This window comes from Lepidochelys kempii, chromosome 12, assembly GCF_965140265.1.
Source record: "Lepidochelys kempii isolate rLepKem1 chromosome 12, rLepKem1.hap2, whole genome shotgun sequence".
Classification (NCBI taxonomy): Eukaryota; Metazoa; Chordata; order Testudines; family Cheloniidae; genus Lepidochelys; species Lepidochelys kempii.
In genome coordinates, this window is record NC_133267.1 from 13,187,031 (window position 1) to 13,210,643 (window position 23,613).

The following is a 23,613-nucleotide window of genomic DNA, read 5'->3' on the forward strand; positions in this document are numbered from 1 at the left end:
TGTAGTTATTCAAATGTGACACCACTTGCAGGACTCTATTTACATACACCCCCACTTAGTATTAAAAATCATCCTTTCCTCCACCACTATTCTGGAGACTGGACAGATGCCTCTGACAGTCTACTGAGTGGTCAGAGGCTGTCAGCCAGCCACTCTGCCCCTCAGGGGTCTCTTCAGGAGGCTGATCTGGGGTAGACTTACTGGTCTAGGAACATTCTGAAAATGCATCCCTTCTATCATCAAACTACATCTATTTCAGCCTTCTGGCCACTTGTTATTTCAGGGGTTCATTTCAAAGCTGTGCCGGATGAGTTATGAACACAAACACCATTATTTGTGAAGTGGATTTATGCACCAGAGTTCTACACATTATTTTACACTTAAAATTTTGCACTTAAAATCTTTTACTTTTTTTTTTTTTGCTACATTTCTGAAGTGGGCTAAGCTAAAAGAAATCCAATCCCAGAACTCCTTTTCTCTAAAATATGAATCACTGTATAAATCCACATAATGATTTCTGAGTGACATGGGTAGTGATCGTAATATGCTTCTGATTTTAAGTGAAAAGGCTAGATTCTTATGCCAATAGTTAGTGTACAAGTTTCCAGAGAAAGATTTATTTCATAGCTACATAGCTTATCTTGAAATGTTACCAGTGTCTTACAAAATGCCAGAGGCAAAATTTACTGTAAGGTAGGTGTAGATCCTAATGCAGGGCTCTTGGGGAGGGCATGTCCACTGGCAGCATGCAAGGTGACTGCAACCTTGCGCTTCACATTGTGACTAAGCGCATTCCAAACATGGGGTGTGACACTGGCTAGAGATGGCTATGGTTACACAGATAGAGGATATTGCTGACTCAGTGTTTATCTGCTGCACCAGGGTTATAATTTGTTTCTATTTACATATATATAGGGTCAGATTTTCAAGAGGACTCAACCAGCCTCTAATTTGGGAGCCAGCCAATCTGAGCCCAGAATTCATTGCTGGAACAAAACTGCAGGTACAAAATTAGAGCATGGGCACAATGACCTTTACAAATACGCCTGCAAATCAGGTATTTTGTTGTCAGACATTCTATCATTTGCACCTACATTTGATTGTAGGTGCAAAACTAGGCTTTTTAAAAAATCATGGCCCTTAAGGCTGTAGGTGATACTCACCCTAGTGGAAATTCCGTTTTAAACTGGATGTTACTGGTTCGAGTTTGCAACTAGATTTTGGAACAGGCCAACAGTCCTATTGGAGCACTTTCCCCTGGGTTTACTGGTGCTCCACAAGAGAGAAATGCAGATAACCATACAGACCATTTGAAAGATTCTAATGGAATCACTGGAATTTCTGCAAGTCTTTTAGCCCTTTCTAACTTCCTATTTTTGCTTAACAGATTTGCTTTTAATCTGAAATATATTACTTGCCAGTCAACACCATTTGGAAATAAAAAGGAGAATTTGGACCAAATTATGGCTGCTCCTGCCAAACTGTGCAGGAGCAGAAATGGAAACAAGACACCCATTTCTACCCCACACACATGCAAGAGGCAGCCATAATAAGGTTGGTTTTTGCTGCCTGAATGTAAGGATGAGTGCTGCTAGCATTGTCACTATTATTGCATCCTTCAAAAGTGCTAGGATTCCTGCCCGGCGCTACACCATCTAACATCTGGTGAGCTTTACTGCAGGGGAGCACGCCCTTTTGTACAATGTATGGTACTCCCCAGAGCTCTGGAGTTATTATGTACCAAGAAGGACTGTTAGCATTGTCAGCAGCATCAGCGAGAGTGTGGACGGGCAGGGTAACGCCCCATATCTATTCTAGAAATGTTGGCAACCTGGGCCTATCAATGAGGTAATATACACTGCACCCTTCCAACAGGCTGCTGCTTTCTTGGCTTCCACACTAGGAAAAAGGTTGAGTTAGGTCAGGATTAGGTAACACAAACCAGCTAAGCCCACCTTGCGCACTTTTTGTAGTGTAGTTACAGGACAACCATTTAAGGTCAATTTTAGCACTTTGAGTTATAGCCTTTCCTAGTCTTGACAAGACCAGCGTTTGCTACCCGTGCGCTCAAGGAGACATTCTGTCTGCCTCTGTCCTGCACACACTGAATGCCTCCCCAGCCACTAGTGCTGGTTCACTGCTGTGGTCCTCCACACTCCCTCCTTGTGTCAGTGGTTTCTAAAGCTACAATACAGCCCTTAGTCTAGTGGTACCCTTAAAGACAAAGTATATTACATGGTGTCCAGTGATCACTCAGTACTTAATGTGCTTGCAAGAAATATTTATTCTGTGTCCAGTTCCAACTGGGTGTGCGTAACAAGAGCTTCATGGCGTCCTGCCCTGTCTGTCTGGAAGGCTCAGGGCTTAAAGACACAGTCCCCAATCCCACATACTACATCATCTTTTCTCAAATACATCCTCATGTTTACTTGCACTCTATAGATCTCAGTTTATTTGAGAAATGTAAATATATTAGCTCAAAGCTTAGCTAAAACATTCCTAAATTTGTATAGCCAAGCTTTTGCTGCCCCAAGCTTTTGCTGGTCCCAGCAGTCACATTTTGAGGTACAAATAGCCTGTTTAAGATATCGCCTCTAACTAACTGATTTGTCTCTATAGAAACTTAGAAGGCAGTTTCAGGCCTCTCAGAAAATTTGGGTCTTGATAAGCAAAGAGAACTCCACACATTACAGTCATGGCAACCTTCACACTCTCAAGCGTGAAAGATGATTTTGGTCATTTCCTCCTTTCCCCCATATTAAATGATAACCCCAAGTGTGCATTTTCCATTTGCAGGTAACAGGAGTATGAGGTAACATGTTCATGCTGTGCTTTGTTTAAATCATAATAAAAAGTTAATTTTAAAAGAAGTCTTCCTTAATGCTTCAAACATAAAAATAACTACAGCCTGTCCAAGTTTAACATAGCGGATTCTGTTTCCAGCTTTAATAAATACAAAGCTCAAGCACTCCTCCTAAGTTATTACAAGCTTAATCTAATAATCACAAAGAAGCTATTATTATACAATTAGAGAAACATCTGTCAACTGTGTTTATAGTTTTTAAGAAACTATGAGATAATGAGATGCTATGCTTTGTGCTCAGACAATTGCCCTGTAGATTATGTCTATGTCCTATAAATCCTGCCGTTATTGAAGCACAAAGCACAGCTTTACTTTTTATCACTCTTATAAAACATCAACCAGATTTTCATTCAGAAATAATGCTTTTTGGGGAGAAACACTTTCTTATGTGACATCATAACATTCCACACATAAAACAGAGATGGAAGTTTATGGTAACATGATGCACATTTTAAAAGTAGGAGTTGACTATTTCAGGGACCTTGAAAGATATATATATATATATTTAATTTTTTTTGGTACGACAGCGAGGCAGAGTGAGAGACAGAAACGAAAAATGTAAAATAACCTATTTCGTTATAAATTGTTGTGCTGCTTTCCCTAAATCCTTTAATAAAAATAGCAATTGTATTTCATGTTAGCAGTTATCTACAAAAAAATCACTCTTAATTGCTCTTATGGCTTTGTGTTTTAGTTTAGCCTGGTTCACATTTTATTACAGAAGACTAATGGGGCATAGGCTCCCAGTAGAGGTTATTTTAAACTTTGGTCCAGCCAGCAATAAAAATAGTATAAAAATAGTTACAGAGGCAAAATAAAAATTAAAAACTATAGCTATGGTTTCAGATTTACAGGTATAATAAAATGAGTCATAAACTTTTGCTTTCATTCCAAAGCTTTTGTGTTTAGCACATACTGAATCTCATGCTATTTTAACGGCATATGTTCACATGTAAAACCCTTTTGTTTTCTTTATTTTATTTATAGTCTTGATTAGCTATCTGTAATTTCTTTTAAATTTATTACTCTTTCATTAAATATCCTAGCTGATCAGAGCGCAGAGGTGATAAGACAAAGAACACATTACACAGTAATAATAACTTAATGGAGTTTCTTGTTAATGAGGTAATAACATGCAGCCTTCAGCCTCCTGCCTCCAAGTTTATTTGGCCAGAGCTACTGTTATTATTACCTTATTAACAGGAAGAAGCCTCAAGTTGTCATTAACTATGGGAATCTAAAGATCTACTGGGTTCGTTTGTCAAGCTAGTCAAGGATTCCAATCATAAATCAGGACTAAGATCTTGTCCAATATCACAAGCTTAGCCGACTCAAACCCAGTTAGTATATGGACAGATGACATTTGGCTTTGGTTTCTGGAGGAAGTGACTGGTGTTGGTGACTCAATGAGAGGCACTGATGAAGGGCTTGTCTTCACAACGGGGGTAAGTCGACCTAAGTTACGCTACTCCAGCAATGTGAATAATGTAGCTGGAGTTGACGTAGCCTAGCTCGACTTACTAGGGTGTCTTCACTGCACTGTGTCAATGGGAGACGCTTTCCCATCGATTTACCTTAATCTTCTCAGGGAACTGAATAGCAGGGTTGACTGGAAAGTGCTCTGCCGTCGATTTAGCGGGTCTTCACTAGACCCACTAAATCTATCCCTGCTGCATCGATTGCAGCAGTGTTGATCTCCCGGTCGTGAAGACCAGCGTTAGCGTGATGGGGGGTTGTTCTGCTGGAGGTAACATATATTGGATGAGATGTAAGGCTGACGTCCTGATAATCTGTAGCATCTAATACCTTGAAGCACTTTTTGCATTCTTAGGGGTATTGGCCCTGGGATCCTTGCAAAGTTCCAGCTTTTCCATTGCATTCTGACTACAAACGTCCCCCCTGCAGTTCGAGTTGAACACTATTCTTTTTCAGTGCCTGCCTTACCTGTTGTGCAGCGTTAATGTATCAGAGAAGCCAATTTTATTGCAAGTCTCTGATATTTGGTGTTTTTCTGAAATCCCCGGCTTCTGAAGTCATGTTATGGTGTGAAAATTTCAGTCTACATTTTTTTAAAAGTAAAAATGCCGAGAAAAGCTTGGGAAAGTGACCTAAGTGCAAGACTCAAAAACCAGAAGTCAAATAAAAAGAACCACTATTTTTTTTTTTATATATATCTCATGATTTTAAGGGTAAACTCACTCATGATTTTTGAACATCTGGGGCTGACAATACTGTTTGTATGCTGTAAACTTCTGTCAGATTTCCATTCACGTTAGCAATTGGGCCTTATCTCCAATCAGCCAGCACAAGTCTGTAGGTCCAAAAAGCTGCAGAAATGACACATTATTGCTGTCACGCTAGGCAATATAGAAGAGTGAGGTAACAGAACTCAGCAATTGCATTTCATGCCCTCAGATCAGATACACAGGGAAGCTTACAGAATGGATCTACCAAAGGCCATTAAGTGCCTGATCAGTCAAATGATTCCCATTTACTTCAGTGGGCTTTGGATCAGGCCAGCGACAACAGCTGTGGCCAGTAGAACCAAAACCCTTTGTATGTGGACTATGTCTGCTAGTTCCTCTGTGCCACGCTTTAGTGTCCACAGCTCAGCTTGATGGACAACTTACCCAGATGTATCATGCTGGGACTAAAAGATTTTATTCTCCAGTTCTGCGACATCTGCTTGCATTTTCCTACAACCAGAGCCTGCATCCTTGGGCTTTGCACTATTTTTCAGGATGTGGACTCACAGAGCTCTGAGATCCTTCAGGATGAAAGCAGCCACAAAAATGTGCATCATCTGAATTAGTTGTGTGCGATTATTGTGAGTTATCTAATTGGACTACTCTATTTGCTGTTGCATCAGAATTAAGCTGAACCAATATTCTTCACATCAGAGACATTCTCATCTGGAGGGTGAATGTCCAGTGAATGCTATAGAAAGGAAGACATTTCATTGTGTGTGACAATGGGCAATTTGATTAACTTTCAAAATGGTGTGCATGCATATATGCATTAGAAATCCATAAAAATATCAGATATAACAGTATTCTTAGGAGACAAACAGCCAGCATGTCACTTTATTTTTAATTCCCCATCTCCCTCTGATGCTGCAAACTGTTTTAAATAGAAACATCTTGAGCTGGTTTACATTAGTCCCCAGCAGGCACATTTGTAAAGATAAAAAGAACAAGGATGTTTTCCCTTCCTCCATATTGTGGTAGTTATTTGGGGAGGGGAGGAGGGGGAGGGGAAGAGGTTGGAGAGGGGATGGAATGTTTAGCTCAGCACTAAAGCCTGATTTTGTAGAAAAGAGAACAAGAACAGTCAGGCAAAGTAACTATGTTCCTACACTTAGGCTTAAATTTTCATGCCAAGTTGTCTTTTAAACTTCTGCTTCTCAAAGTTTTCCTTCTGCTAATCCTACTTGCTAAAAATGGTTTTGTTTTTTCATCCTACAGCTTCTGGCAGCAAGTGGTATGTAAACATTCAGTAGCCCATCTGAACCCTATTTTATAAACTGAAATTGTTTTGTTCTAAGTGTTTGACTTACTTTAACTAAATCTGAGGATTTACCTACTGAAGCTCGAGCAGTTCCCTTTCAACTCTGAATGAAGGAAGAATTATGAGACTGGAGTTATTCAATGAGAGCTATCTGTCCTGGCACTTAATCAAAGGGATTAGAATTTGGAAAGAAAAGCCTACAGGTGATCCTCCAGGAAGCATACCAAGCAGTTATCAAAAACATACAAGTTCAAAGCAGCTCAATTTTCATATGTTACAAGTATTTGGATGAAGCCCCAGGCTTGTTTCTAGGTAAAGAACTGTGTTAAAGCTGTTTGTACTTGCATACTTAACAGACAAGGGAATGAAATAGCATGTGGTGAAGCAGTACTAGGTCCATCTAACCCTGATGTAACACAATAAATCAATCTTGTTCTGTCGGTGAAACATGATCTGATACTGTGTCCAGGTTTCACAGGCTCCTTCCTGACTTTGGCAGTTATAACAGATACTCATACTCATTTACCTCATCAACAAAGAGAGCTGTCATAACACAAATGCAAAGATGTTACATGCTACATAAGCATTTTAATAACTGTGATTAATCGTGTAACTGGGTTCTTTCCCCCCTTGCCCTACCACACCATCCTAGAACATGTCTAACAGTTTTATTTATACCACAAAAGTTTTAAAAAAAGGGGGGGGGGGAGGAAATGTGTTAAAAGGGCAAAAAATGTGTTAAAATGTTAAGGGTGTTAAGGGCTTAACTGATCAAAAGCCACAAAAATCCAAGTTAAGGCTAAAACCTTAACCCACCTCAATGCACCACTGAGAGTAACTTTATTTACCACAAGTGTTGCAATACCTACACAAAAAAAAGGACAAGTTATGGACAATGTGCACTAAGTTCCACTCTGTTGCCAGGAGCAGAGGGGAGCAATTGAGCAGTAACTGGAAAAATTATGTTGAAATGGGAAACAGTTTGGAAGGCAAAGCAGGTAACAATTGTGCTTTCCATCACCATGTAGCTAACAGTAGCTTTATTTTCCAACTCTGTGCAAGCCCCTGTATACAGCATGGTACTACCTAAAGCCACTCTAAATCATATGGCCAGTTGCAATGCAACAATACAGAGTTATCTTTAATATAATTTGTCAACCTATTCTGTGACTACCATCAGAGAGGTCACGGAGAACTAACACATACTGATAAGCAGTGGTAGCACAGAAAGTGAGTCATGCTCCCAGTGCCAAGCATGTGGCTTTGTGCCACACACAGACAGTTAAGACCCAAATATTTTAAAAATACATAGCCACCAATCTTAGTCTAACACCACAGCTAGAGGCCAATGTGTCTGCCTCTGCCTGTATGAAGGGAGCATGCCCTGGATCTCCACAAACGAAAAAGCACTGGATCATTCAAGTGTGTGTGAGTTTTTCCCCTGCCACGCATTTCTATGCAGGAAGGTCAGGCTACAACTCAGTGTCTCAGCTTTCAATCCCTTCCTTACATTATTTTAATAAACTTTTCTGTATTTAATTCTCTCTGCATTATAATGTTGATTATTTAAAAAAAAAGATAAAAGAAAAATGTCTCATTGGATTACATGGGAATTGCCTCACTAGGTCTTAATGGCTCTCAAGGAGACACCATATTATAAACTCCTGAAATACAAACTTTGTATAGCAGGGCTACCAGGCACCACTGTAATGAGAAACAATCCCATAAAACTGACCTTTTGTGGCCTCCTCTTGCCCACGCATTAAGTGGAGAGTTTAAACAATCTTTAGGGGCAAACCTTATAGTCCTCAATCAGGCAAAACTCCCACTGAAAGGCAGCAAGATTTGGCCCTAAACTATTTAATAATGAAATAATGGGGGGAAACTTAAATTTAGATTCTGTCCCCGCAGCTCCATAAGATGGGCAGAATCATGTGCATGTATGCAGCCTCACTTACACATGCAGCTGCAGGATTGGCAATTTACATATACAAAAGAAAGAAATACAAGAAAAAGCTTCCTTTAAAATTATTCTCTTAATAGGCAGAGAGTTGAACACTGACATGTACAGAAACAATTGCAAGTTATTAAAGTATTCACTTGTTCCAAGTAGCAGAAATTATGTGAGTATACATTCAAAATAGATGAAATAAACAAATAAATCAGAGTTGCCTTATCTTACTAATGCAGGTTTTAGAGTATTATTTACCAGTATGAAGTGCAGTGTAATATATTATTGAATAAACACTGTAACTGTTAGCATTTTTAGGCCATTGTTAGTTTGTTCCAAACAGATAAACTGGATATTCCAGAGACAGATAAAGGGACCTGTCCTACAAGATACCGAGTGTCTTCAGTGAGCTGCCGAGTGACCATAGCCCCATTGTGCTTGGCATTGTATCCACACATAGTAAGACACAGTCCTAAAGAGCTTAGAATCTAAATAGAAAAGTCAGATGAAGGATGGAAGAAAGGAAGTATTATTATCCTGGTTGTACAGATGGAAGAACTGATTCACACAGAGATTTAGTGGTTCCCCAAGGTCACAGAGGAAGTCTGTGGCAGAGTGGGGAACTGAACACAGAGCTTCTGTGTCCTTGTCCATGACATAAAACACAAGAACATCCTTCCTCATCTCCTTTAAAGCTAGTTGATGGTGGTCCATAACTTATAAGATCATGACAATAGACAGAAAATTTACCATTTTTAGTAATTCAACTCACTAACAGCCAAATATTGTCATTTACATTTGTATAAATCCAGAGGGACTCTATAGACTTCAGTGGAATTCCAGAGAATAGTATTTAGCTCATAAAGAGAAGGGTTATTAAGGATGATGAGTTTTATAATTAATCATAACTAACTTCAATGGAGTGCCTCTGGATTTACACTAGTGTCACTGAGAGCAACTAACTGTGCAACTAAATGATATACCAATCCTCTTATTTTAGCTTTTCACTTTGTCTCCCCCCATAAATATAGAATGTTGTTACCATCACAACATACATTTTGTGTATACTAATTTTGTTTTAAAAAAAAGATTTATCATATGATTGGTACAATTTTGTTTTCATGTCTTTTGGCCAAAAAGAAAATATGGCTTTAATAGAAGTATACATCTGAGTGGTATTACATGTATGTAAAACAGATGTAAGCTAATTACATTTTCATTTAAATTGCTAAATAGCTACTTAAGTAAAAAGCTAAAATAACATACAAACAACAGTTACTATAATAACAAGTGTACTTAGAATTAAATGAAAAGGATCAAAGCTACAGCATACAAAATTTGAGCTGGTCTTTGAAAAAGATACAGTGACATTACAACGCTGTATTGATTTACTCAGTAATTTAATGTCTCTACTGCTCAGCCAGAAGACACATCTCAGTTTAGCAAAGACACATGGAGGGAAATCCATAAAGTTTATATGAAGACTCTGGGTTTCATGAAGATTAGATACACTGTAGTAGAGATTATGTAGCAAAATCTCAAATTGGAAATTAGAATAGCAATGCAATACAATCAGCTTGATTATAATTTTAGGTAGGCCTCTCTGAGCTAGACTCAGGACTGAAGTCCTAAGAGTGAAATCAGAGCACAGGGGTTCTTTATTTTTTATCAGAGGAGTCTAGTCTTTTAAAGAGTACCATATTAATTTCTATCTTTCACTATGAAAATGCTGTATGACCAGTAAAACTAAATTTTATGGGCCTAATCCAAAACCCACTGAGCTCAATGGAAAGACTCCCTATTGACTTCGTTTGGCTTTGTCCCATTCTCTTAGTTTGGAAGAACAAAACAAAACAAAAAAACACTCTAACAAACATTGAGATTAAATGTAAACACACAGGGCTGAGATATCAAAGGCTGCACATGGTCACAAACACACGCACACATCCATGACATGGCCAAAACTGTGCATTTTGCTGCCAGACTGCGTAACTGCACATGCAGTTGGGAACCTGAGAGCACAATGATAAGTTGGCCCACGCAGGTTCAAGGTTTTGCAATCACAAAAATATATGATTCTTTTCCAAGGGAAATGAAGACATTTGGTAAAATTTTGCATTAATTATTTTATATTTCACAAATGTCACTTTAACACTGGTTACAATTAGGGCTGTCGATTAATTGCAGTTAACTCACGTGATTAAAAAAATTCGCTGTTAAAAAAATTAATCACAGTTTTATTTGCACTGTTAAACAATAGCATGCCAACTGAAATGTATTAAGTATTTTGGATTTTTTTTCTACATTTTCATATATATTCTATTCTGTGTTGTAATTGAAATCAAAGTGTATATTATTTTTGATTTATTTTTGAATGTAGTTTTTTGTATACATATTTCTACATTTGTAAGTTCAACTTTCATGATAAAGAGATTGCACTACAGTAGCTGTATAAAGTAAATTGAAAAATATTATTTCTTTGGGGGGGGGGTTCTGTGCAAATACTTGTAATCAAAAATATAAAGTAAGCACTATACACTTTGTATTCTGTGTTGCAACCGAAATCAATATGTTTGAAAATGTAGAAAACATCCAAAATATTTAAATAAATGGTATTCTATTATTAACAGTTCAATTAATTGTGTGATTAATCACAATTATTTTTTTTAATTGCACGATTAATCTTTTTAATCCCTTGAAAGCCCTAGTTACAATATTGCTTTAAGAAAAGAGCAACAGTTAACTTCAATCTGCTGTGAATCTCCTGCTTACTATGCCCAAACACTTTTCTAGAAGTGTTTGTTTGCTCACTCTTCTCTGGTATTTGTCTTTTGTTGCTTTCCTTTTTAAGTCACTACACACACACACACACACAGCAAAAAGTTATTATATATTTAAAATATTTTTTAAAGCAGTCCCACCCCAACTTTGTAAAAATCTCACTTTTCAAAGGAATCACTTTGCTGACACTACAGCAATGCAGCAGAATGACAGCTACAAGTCTCCAGGTTTCAGTTTGGGAGAATCCTCCCTGATAAGTTACACCCCTTGTTCTTTTCTTATATTTCTTGGAATTTTAATCTTGAACACCACCGCAAATTCTAAGCAATGGCAGAGCTGAACATGTATCTATCAACAGTACTGATAGCAACAGGAGGAGCTGAGTGAAGAACTGAAGCTACAGAAATTGTTCTAACCTCCTGTTGCCACACACACATATAATCTTTAAACTGGAAACCTTGTGGCTGCTAATTGATATGGATCAATCCTCTGAGATTCTAAGCAATCTCAGCTCCCACTTAAGTCAACAGCAATGGAGGATGCTCAATACCTCGTTGCAATCAGAATAAGGCCCACAATGAACAGGATATTATTTGCAAACAAATGGAGAAAAAAATTCCTTTTAGGGACTCCATTGTCTACATTCTTTTTTTGTACATTATGGCAGTTTAGCCCTTTGTTGCTTTTACCTAACACCAGTCTAGAAACCACTCAAAGAGCAAATGTAGCTTGACAATTTTTACTTGGGTGCACAAAGTACAATTAGATTCTTGCCTAAAAAACCCAAATGTGTGTTAAAATTAATGGCCAGGCAACCAAAACCAGATTTAACTGTTAGGGCACAGGCCTGCTTTGGAGGCCGTAAGGAACTCCAGGATGCATTACAACACAGTTAGACACAATGACTCTCCTACTTTGTGGTGCACAAAGAGAAGCAGCCCATTGCACTACTCATTACAAAGGAGCATAATACAACACCTCCACTATCTAGTGCGGGTGCGTATATGTGCTAGAGAGCTGCAAGGTAATGGCTCTGAATCTTCCCAGCTCCCTTTTTAGCCTGCCTAGAGCACACAGAGGCTCTAGTTGATGGTAGTCAGAAGAGTGCAGGGACTGCAAATGTCCCTGGCTCTTGTGAACAGCACTTTGTACCTCTATCCCCTTTCCACATCCCTGCTAAGGCCAGACACAATATGGTCCCCCAAGTGTTTTGTTAAATATTTTGGTGGTAAAGAGACAATGACCAACTAGAGAAAAGGAGCATTTGCCTTAATAAAAGCATTGCTATGGCTTTGCTCATCTTGAGGAAATTATCTTCATTAAAAGTAACATGACTTAACTTGTCAGTCAGATGCTATTCAGGTGGTCTCCTCTGTGCGGTCCGGATAGAATAAATCAACTTTTTAAAAACTTCCATCTTCCCCAATATAGCAAAGCCTTGTTACACTATTTATAGAAATCTTGTGATCTTTAGAAACAAAAAGGAGCTCTGTATGTTTCTTTTCAACTGGCAAAAGTAACACAGTAGTTATTTTACCATGAAAGGCTCAGTGTTTATAGTGATATACGTTAAAAAACCAACACTTCTAAAAGATGAACAAGTCTCTGACCCTGTTTTGAAGGACCAACACACTCTGGTGTTTGCATTTTAAAATATTTATTTCCTTCATAAAATATCTATGTGTAGATCTCAGTCCCTCTGGAGTAAATATTCTTATTTTCATGTTAGTAGAAATCCTAAAGTAACATGATGCTGCAATGCAAAAGTACATTTTACACTTTCCATACTTGAAACTGTCCTGTCTTCTTACCAGTTTCTAACTTCAGAATCAGATGCATAAAACAGACTGCACATGTGTATGTGTAAAAAAATGTACTGCCTTTCCTTATATTAATCTCTAGTCATTCCATTCTAATTTTTCTCAATCTGGAATATTATTACAAGAAAAAGACACTTATTTAGTGAAGAAGTCATTTCATTTTTCATCCATATTTGCTCCCTTTTCAGATGAGGGTATCCTTCCCTCACAAAATGGCTGCTATCACCACTGAAGGCAGAGGCTCTGGATGTAAGCCTGTTAGTCAAAGATTTGTGGAGTGCTGTCATAGTGAGGTTGCTATTTTTCCTAGATTATCTGCCACACAGCTAGGATCAATCCAACCAGCAGGGTAAATCACTAGCTACCAAGAAAAACACCCCAGCTCCTGACACAAGTTGTCTTCCATAAGACAGGTCCTACCTCCAACTTCAAGGACAAGGCTAGTCTTCCTCAAGAAACCTGTTAGTGGTAACTGGTCAGCAGATTCCAGTATCATGCCCCTTTGACCATATCCCCTCTGGGTTACTAACTTTACTCACCCCTTCCCTTCTCCTCTCTCCTCCTCAACCTTTTGCTTGGTATATAAGAACATAAGAATGGCTATACTGGGTCAGACCAAAGGTCCATCCAGCCCAGTATGCTGTCTACCGACAGTGGGCAATGCCAGGTGCCCCAGAGGGAGTGAACCTAACAGGTAATGATCAAGTGATCTCTCTCCTGCCATCCATCTCCACCCTCTGACAAACAGAGGCTAGGGACACCATTCCTTATCCTTACTATAGTAAGCTCCTCTTCAAGCAGAAGCTTGGAAAACCCTCTAAAACCCCAACTTCCTCTTTAACTACTGTTCCAACTCCTTTCACCTTTCTGCTCACTGAACATCTACAAATGTTGCTTCGAGCTCCTCCCCTCAAATTCCTTTCTAAATCCTCTCAATCTGGCTTCTGCCTTCTCCACTGCCCTGAAATTGCCTTCACCAAAGTTTCTAATCTTATTTCTGTAGCCAAATCCCAGGTCTGTATTCCATTCCCTCCTCTTCCACCTCCCTGCGGCTTTCAACACTGTTGATCACACATCCATTAAATCTTGTAATCCTGTGGCTTTCATGTCTCTAAGACCACATCAGTGATCACTCTTCCAACGTTTGTTTGTTTCAGAGGGTCCTCCTCTTCCCATGACCGACAGGGATCTCTCCTTAGTCCACTCTTCTTCTCTGTTGACATCTTTTCTCTAAGCGATCCTATCTATCACACAGCTTTAACTAATAACTTTATGCCAACAATTTACAGCTCTTTCTCTCCACTCCTGACCTAGTTCCCAGATCTCAACTCCCCCCCCACCTCTCTCTCTCGGACATCACTTCTTGGATGTTTTGCCATCAATGTAACCTTAATATGACCAAAACTGCATTCTCTTCCCTGGGCCCCCTCCAATTCTTCTCTTCTCTGTCACTGTACAACGGGCTTGGTGACTCAGAAGGCTATCCCAAGGTACACAACCAAGTTTCCATTAACAGAGTGTATCCTCTACCAACATATTTGGGATTATATATATACACACTTATGCACTAACCCCAGTGGCCAGAATGTTTCTAAAGAAACAGAGGAGTGCCTTTGCTACTTTTCCATTATATACTATTTTATGGTGCATAATGGAGCTAGAGATAGTCCACCTCCAGTTCCCCTTGCCTCCAGTAATACTCTATATAATTGTACAGGGTTCATATAATTTAGTATTATCTTAATGGGTTGATTAGGTAGTATGGTAAACTTGATAGTACTTTGCTGCTTAAAAAGATACCCCATATTATGTCCTCACAGTTGAAATGTAGTAAAATCAATATACTTTGAATGTATAAAACAGTGACTACATCCAATAAGATAATATCCTGAAAAAAAGAGCCAGAGCCGTGTGCCAGAAAAAATGTAGAAGGAACAGAAAACTCCATGAGCTGAAAGTCACTGAGGGCATGGCTACACTGGAAACTTCAAAGAGCTTTGAATTGCGAGTGTGGTCGTGTGCGAGCGCTGGGAGAGAGCTCTCTCAGTGCTCCTGGTAATCTACCTCCACGAGGGGATTAACTCCCAGCGCTCGGAGGCTATCTACACTAGTGCTTTAAAGCGCTCAGACTTCCTGTACTCAGGGGGGTGATTTTTCTCTTGTAAGTGTAGACAAGCCCTGAGTTTCCTTCAGTCAGGAGAATGTGGAAATGTGGTTTGCTTCTAACAGAAAAGGCAAGGACCTTACTTTCCCGTAACCTGAAGATGCCCTGAGAACAGCAGGGACATTCCCTGGATCTTGGGGCAGCAGACACTGGGGTAGTGTCCAAACACTAGGGGCTCTCAACCTATTTCTTTCTGAGGACCCCCCCAACATGCTATAAAAACTCCATGGGCCACCTGTGTCACAACCAATGTTTTTCTGCATATGAAAGCCAGGACTGGCATTAGGGGGTAGCAAGCAGGGCAATTGCCTGAACACCACAGGGATCCCCTGCGAAGCTACAATGCTCAGCCTTCGGCTTCAGCCCCAGGTGACAGGGCTCAGCGCCCTGGGCTTCAGCGCCATGCAGTGGGACTTTCTGCCCTGAGTCTCAGCGAGTCTAATGCTCGCCTTGCTTTGTGGCCCCCCTGAAACCTGCTCATGGCACCCCAGGAGGCCCCGGACCCCTGGCTGAAAACCACTACTCTAGGATCCCCCACCACAAGCTGATGAAAGATAATGCCACAAAGAGCTGTCATATCCCTGTCTCTATCCATCCCTGTCCTGCCACAACCCATTCCAAGGAGCTGTTACTTACCACCCTTTGCAAACTCCCACCTCATTTGCACCCAGTTTATTTCTCCTCCAACTGTGCACGTGAAGGAGTCGATGGAGACACGAAACTAGGATGTATCTGCTGTGGGCTTCTGCAGCCTCTGGGAATGGAGGGACATATCTTGGAATTATTGCTTTCCCTACTTTGTATGTTTCTATCATATATGCACCCACTTGAGTTCTCCTCCACTTGTGTAAGTGGAGGGGGATGATCAAACACAATGTTTTTTAAAGCCACTTTACCAATTACACATGACATATGCACATTTTAAAATTTTATTTGGGTCTTTCCATGTAAATCTGTAGAAACCAACCTCTCTCCGTGTTACAGGCTAAAAGCAATTTGATTTTAGTAACTGGTAGTTAGAAAGAGCCCAGCACTTTCAAAGAAATAATATGGAGAGAACAGAAGACAAAAAATGGAAAGAATGGCATAGAGAACTCCTTCTGGGACCTTTAAAGTTTTATGAGAATAGCCCCTGCAAAAGATCTCTGAACATGTAAATGTCAATTAATTGAATCTACCTGTATAAATTTGTTATGCTTAACAATTAAAATCTTTTTAAATGTTAATGATCTAAATTTTAAAGTGTGCCCCCCCATTAACTGCAAAGAAACCTTCTGCAGTTTAATTAACATTAACAGGGGGGGAACACCAAGGTAACAAGGACAGTGTTAAACATATGATACGAAAAGCGACTGGAGAGTCGGAATTCTTAGGGAAGTTTTCTATAAACAGTTACACATGACTCCACACATACTGTGTATTTTAAGAGTGATTTTAAGAAGAAAGAAATTGACATTTCTGCATGCAACTTGGGAAGATTATTTCATCACAAAGGATTGGTGAAGTACATACAGTATTAACCAACAACTGTATATTAGAAGTCTAAGAAGCTGCAACTCTAAGAAGCTGTAGAATGACATTTAAAATAATCCATTTATCACTATCTCTTGTACACAAAATGTCAGTGACAACCTCGTAGCATTCAGAATTGCTAGGTAGTGATTGTCTTTGAAAATGAACCTGTAGTGTAATATCAGTTGAGTGTTGCTATATCCTTCAGCTGTGTTTTATATGTGAGTTAATCATATTTTTGCATAATTTTTAATATGGTCATTTAAAACAACAAGGCTCATCTGTCAACATACACCTTTTTATTTGCTGAAAGATGAATTCTCTGCATGTTCACTTGTGTTCTAACCAAGAAATGAATTTGCTGGTTACTCAGTCTCATAATTAGGCAAATGGTTGTTACACTGTCTTTTAACTTACATTCTTTGTCTAACTACAGTTTTTATTTTTTACTGTCTTAACAGTAGGGACCATATCCTGGCTCGTGTCTCTCCTGAGCTTGGTGCAGCTTGAAAGAGAAGGGAAATAGTAGCTATGAACCCATCTTTATGTTCGGAACATTAGGCAGACCTCAGAGATGTTCTACTTTTGTGCCCAAGTGGCACTTACAGCAGCTGGGAGTCACCCAGGGCATAAAGAGAGTGAGAGGAAGAGTGGCACAGGTAGCACTGTGTCACCTTTGCATCACCAGATCACTCCACCATGCAGAGGAAATCCTCAGTTGGCCAGATCCCTGGATTTGTGGCTACTCTGCCCTACCAGAGAATCCCTTAGGATCTGGCCCGGTCTTTAACTTTGACTGAACCAGAGCTACAACTACCCCTGGAGTAATTTCTCAATCTACTTTAATATGTGAAATTTCAGAGAACACTGTTCACTTACTGCAATTAGTTCAGACAGAACAAACGAAAAACACCTAAGAATGCAATAGATTTGCAGATTTTTTCACTTTAAAAAAAGCAAACTAAATCACTCAAAGGAATCTCCATTAATTAAAAAAGATATTTAAAAAGGGATAACCCGCTGACCTGAGGCTGTGGGAGCCATGAATTGACCTTCTGCACAGGAGACATAGCTTTGTGAACTATCACGAGTCTATCACCTCCAAGGGATTGAAATAAAATGCCTGTCACTATGCTTATATGACGCTTGTACCCTGAATACTGTGAGAGAATTCTGCATACTCTCTTTCCATGGACCATAAACATGATATTCAGAAGGGATTTGCCAGCCTCCTGCATACTGGAATTAGATCCCAGTTTATTGTTTCCAAGTGTTTTCCACACCTGACACTATTATCCAGACATCTGTGGAGTTCCTCTGACATCAGAATCCAGCCTAGCATCAGAATATATATGTTAGTTTTCCTTCATGGCACATGGATGAACTCTGATATGGTTCACCTTCCATACTTTGTTTTCACACCACACAAGATTATGAGAGGAAAGAAGATGTATGAAGATGACAAGCATCTAATAAGAGATTACAATAATAATAATTAAATTATTTATGATGATACCCACAACTCTCTAGGAACTTTTGGAGGCACACAGAGAATGCCCACTGCCCGAGTGCAGCTTATAAGCTTATAAGTACAGCTTATAAGCTAAAAGTCAGCGAGGCAAGAGAAGGATGCAATATAAACAATGAAAATCCTGAGACATCCTGACAGAAAACAGCATAAAAACCGGTGGTATTTAAAGGTGATTGAGTTACTAAGTGTGACCATGGGCCAGAGGTACCACTACAACCACAAAGGCACACTCCCTCTTCTTCTTAATGCCCCTCTGCTAATGAGAAATCTTCATTTACAAGATTCTACTAAAACAGTAATACAATTTTTTATTGCCTGGCTCGTGTAAATATGCTGTTATAGAACATGTGTAGTTTGTGTTTGGAATGGGACCTCTCAAATAAGTATAATCTTGAGATGCTCACTAAATGGAAGGAGTGTTGGGGGTATAATGGACATTAAAGTTATAGGGTTAGATGAAAAGGTGCAGCATTGCTCAAGAACAAGTGCATGCTGGGAGGAGGTAGTCAGGAAGGTGGAGATAGAGAAAATTGTATTACAAGGGGTTGAAACCTGCAGTCCTTTCTTAGGCAACACTCCCAAATGGGGATTTGCCTCAAATAAATTAACTACTGTACATCAAAAACCTATATCCTCTGCTCTACCATCAGTGTTTGAAATGAACACCACCTAATCTGGATTAATATATATGATTGTTTGGGTTACTAAACCATCCACTAAACTCCCCACGTGTACCAAAGATCTTGAATGAATAAGAAATCACATTTAGGTTAGGCAATATTTAAGGGCATGCACAGAACCCAGAAATTATTAAGGCTGGAAAGAATCTTTATTCTACATAAAGGACAAATGCTGTCCTTTAATTAACAACATTTATCTCTGGGACAAGAACATCAGGTATATAATATAGGAGATTATTTTAATATAAAGGACAGATGGCAACTTCACCCCTGGGACTGACTTAGACTGACCCAGAAAAAAAAAACCACCATAATTTTAAAAAGCTTTGAGAATCCCCCAAGGATTGCTAATCTGGTTACAAGGAAGTCTGACTACCCCGTTTGCACAGCAAACGATACAGCATTTCAATAATGTTTAGACGCTCTTCAAGACTAAAATGTACAAAATTAGTTTAAACAATGTGCTCCCGTATCTCCATTGTAAGAATCATGCAAGACTGATTGTCCTTTCCTACACAACATTATTTTATTAACATAATTTCTGACGGTGTAACATTTAAGTGCAACATGGCAGGTACAATAACATGGTAAGGATATAGTTTACTTGTTATGTTTTGTTTTTAAATGTGGTGCAATAGTTTTACAACTACCAAAGCTCAAGTGAAATTTATAACCTTTAAATGAACATTTCTACCTATTCAAATGCATACGTACATGTCTCTGTGTTGGATTCCATGTGCATGTTTTATACTTGTCTAACTAGGTGTTAATATCATAAACAGTGGATTAACACTTCTTGTGTGAGTGTTAATATCTGTTAATGTCCCGCTGAGTAAAACAATGATAAAGCCAGCAGCAAACAGTATTCTAGACTCTTTATGTCTATAGGTAGCCCTCCTAGCTTTGTGCCACAATTTAGTAAAAGCAGTTCATTAACAAAATTATCAGGAAAGGCTCATTAGTTCATAGCTACTATTCATTTTAATGTTAATTTTCTTATGAAAAGAGACTTGAAATGTAATGTGAATCCAAAGGAATTTGATACTGCTTTAAAAAAACTGGGACAGTTTCTGATTTCAGTTTCCTCATAAACCTGGGATAATGCTAAAGTCAATGATATTACTCTGGATTTATACTTGTGTAAAGATGATGAGAATCGGCTCCACTGACCTATGTGCAACTCTGAAACTAGTAATTTAGGCCACAAATGACACTTTTTATCTCTGAGTTTTCTTTACATTATACTGATGTAACATAAAAGTTGGAAAATAATGTTTTATAATGCTTTCTTAAGCTTGCTTCTGTAGAAAATGAAATATTTTAAGCAGGATTTTTTTTCTTCCTGCAATTCAGTCTAAAGTTTCAGAACAGCAGTATTTTGCATTGCATTAAGTGAACTTTAAATAATTAAGCCACTCAACTCCATCCCTACATAAAAAAAACTTATAGAACAAGCATAACTATCGATACAGGATTTGCCCCTCTCTAAATTATTCCAATTATTCAAATGTCAGTTATAACTGTCAGAGTGGCTCCTTGGGCTGGACCAAACTGTTAAAAATTAAAACTGTTTTACTTCGTTTAGTCTCTCTGCCTCTTTAATGTAAAATCCATGGTCTTGACAAAAAGTTGTGGGATTTGACATCCAATGCAACACAACCCCATTTCTGTCATACATGCATAATTCACTTTGGAAATTTGCACTTGCTTTAAAATATTACTAAAATATACATGTAACATATGCTAATTTAGCCGCATTGGCTTGTACGCTCCAGTCACTAGGTTATATGTAAACTTTGCCAAGTGCATACACTGTACATAAAGGGATTATAAATGAAAGGAAAGATCACTGTCCCTAGCTTTCACTCTCCAGCCTTGGCCAAACTGACAGCCCCAAATCCCAGCAACATCTAACATGCCCTTCCTGTGGAGAAGACAGCCTGTTCTCAGAGTCTTAATTACATCCCAGCTGACTGCCCAGTGTTGCCAAAATCAGGCAACAAACGATGCACCTTCACTCACAATATGGTCTGCTAAACAGACTCCTAGTCACACAGAAAAAAATTTTCACAACAAGGAGAAATAAAGGGACAAGCAGGAGAGCGAGAGAGAGGGCGATAGCAATCACGAAGATGAAAAAAATCTCTTGCCAGACTCCTTGGGGAATAGCAAGCAGCAGAATGTAACAAACAAGGCTATCCCTTGCTCACAACGAATTCACAGCCCAAGGTGCCTCACGCCAAGGACTGCTGTTCTCCAAGATGGGCCACAGTAACTAAGACTCAATAGATTAATGATTGTTAAGGAAGGCTAACCAACCCCACACTGCTCAGGCCATTATAATTACAGAAGAACAGCATGCCGCATTCTGCAATTACAAATGGTATCATATGTTTTCCTGGCTGGTTTGCAGGAGGAGCTTTAATTGCAGAGACATGAGCTACAAGAGCTTTAGATTTAAAGTAAAACAAAACAGAACTTTGAATATGAAAACTAGTAGCAACCTAGGTGTTTTCTGGACAACAATCATATGACAGGTACATTTAGCTATGATTCAGCCTTGTAGGCCTCGTAAGATCAAAGCCTGCCTTAAAGAGATTCCTCTCCTCTCCTCGCTATTTGATAGAAATGGTTATACTTATTAATATATTTAAAATGTAGAACAAATTATGCTTCTCCAGTTATAACAAACCATATTAATAGAAGTGATATGAAGGACATTAATTTAAGATAATGGGATTTTTTTTTTTAGGATCCGTGAAATGAAATGTCACTCTTAATAAGATATTGTCCTTGAATGCTAAAGGGATGCAGAAATTAATTATTACTAATTCAGAGAACTGGTGTTACTGTTGAAATTACGTTCAATCAGCAAACTCTGTAAGAGCCAAAAGAATTATGTAAAAAGAAGGACTTGTAATTCTTTTATTGTTATAAACTCATCCTATATATAAATATACTAAAATCCTTCTCAACCATTCTTGTTCGAAATCACATGTAAATAATTGCTTAGGCCACAATGATTTTTATAATAGGGTAACTAATAAACATTTTAGAAAATTACCGAAATACATATTTACTCAACTGAAATACATATCATTTTAAACTAGTGCCCATTCTAAAATATGTATTCACCAGATGGACCATAGCTATATGATGTCAGCTACATGCTATCTGTACTTATATATATTCCCACAATTTAAAGAATACTCTTTTAAAGAAAGCATGTTATTCTTTCCACTTAATCTTTAAAAATGTACATAATGAACCAATTCTAGTCCCTTGGGAATCAACAGTGTTTTAATGGGAGCAGGACCCTTTACCAAACCAGTCTCTTCTAAATAGTTCTCTCAACATATAGTGCCACAAAACTCTCTGGTGATTCATTTATTTAGCTTCCTTGCTGTCTTTTGGTTAAACCTTTGCTTTAAGAGCACTTTGCAAACATTCTTTTATTTGCACCAAGAAATATTGAGGCTGAATTCATTTTCTGATGCTTTTGATAATTATGCTGTTAAAGGTTCTGAGACAGACTGTGGCTGCCTCTACAAAGATGGACAAGAGAGGAGCAGGGCACAAGAAGCTTCCCAACTTTGCATATACCTTTCATTTTCAGGGACCGACCATAATTTCAGTCCCTGAAACCTCTTCAGTGCACTAGACAACCTGAAAAAAAACAGGGAGGAAGCAAGATCATAGTTCTTCCTCCTTTCCCCCCAACCCCACACTGACCAGAAGAGTTGGCTAGCCACACAGGGAGACTGTATGCCATTTCCTTTTAAGGGATCTAGCAGCAGCCATACTCCCCTGAGTGTCTGAGAGCTTCATTGAGCAATGCTTCCTGTTGCCCCACTGGGGAGTGTGACTCTGCAGGACCCCCAAAGTGTAGCTGTTGCTAAAAGCACAGTAGAACCCATTACCATTTTAAGTGCCCCTAGAAAACAAAAGGGAAGCCCTTCTGTGTGCTCTTCTCACATTGTGGGAAACATTCAGTCATTTAGACCTATGTCTACACTACGTATAGCTATACTGGTAAACCCTGCTAGTAGAGATGCAGCTTATATGGGCAAAAGTTTTTGCTGGTATAGTTTATTTTATATCAATTCCCGAAACAAAATAAGCTATACAATCAAAAAGTCTTTTTTTCCCACTATAATGATGTCTACAGTGGGACTTCAGTTGGCATAATTACGTTGGTTAAGGGTACGAGTTTTTCACATGCTGGCAAAGCTTTTCAGTGTTGACCGGACCTAAAGGCACAAAGGGTAGAATACATTGCAATGCACAAATCAGCACTTAGTCAGTATAATGTAAATTTAAGGAACTAAAGCCTGATTTGTGAATCCAAATGCAAAGCTGGATGACCTAACCTTACATATCCATTTTTGAAAATTTAGCCCTATTTTTTTTTCAAAATTGTGGAAATGTAAGATACAGGATATAATACTCCCTATGTTCTTTTGCTGAAAGTTTTTTGTTTTTTTAAATCAGGATATCTAATATTCTGAAAAGTGTTAAATCTTCTCACTACCCCAGATTGGTTTCAAATTTTCCTTGGCAAATAGCAAAGACACCTTCAACTGTTTTGGGACTGGACATGATTTTAGCAGGTCAGAAAAGTCCCCCTGGGAACAACTTGCTATTGAGGCATGGAACTGTGCATCATCCATCAGTTCACTAATCACATTGTTAACTCCTGCCCATGTCAGGCTTATGGAGCAGAGTGGGGTTCATTTCTTCAAATGCCATGCAATGTTGGGTTTTCTGCAAGGTCCCATAATGGCAGCTAGAGGTGCAGTCATGG

General features: G+C 38.8%; 1 protein-coding gene across 7 annotated transcripts in view; it reads right to left on the reverse strand.

Annotated features, from left to right (window-relative positions):
* FTO (FTO alpha-ketoglutarate dependent dioxygenase) overlaps window positions 1–23,613 on the reverse strand; it is a 326,144-nt gene that overhangs the window by 105,393 nt on the left and 197,138 nt on the right. Inside the window, exon 9 of one of the 7 annotated variants that reach the window (XM_073307612.1) lies at window positions 5,114–5,190. The exons of the other annotated variants lie outside the window; for them this stretch is intronic. Within the exon in view, the coding sequence (XP_073163713.1) occupies window positions 5,160–5,190 (31 nt within the window). The 3' untranslated portion in view covers window positions 5,114–5,159. Of the gene's footprint in view, window positions 1–5,113; window positions 5,191–23,613 lie in introns of those variants that run through there. 7 annotated transcript variants of the gene reach the window in all.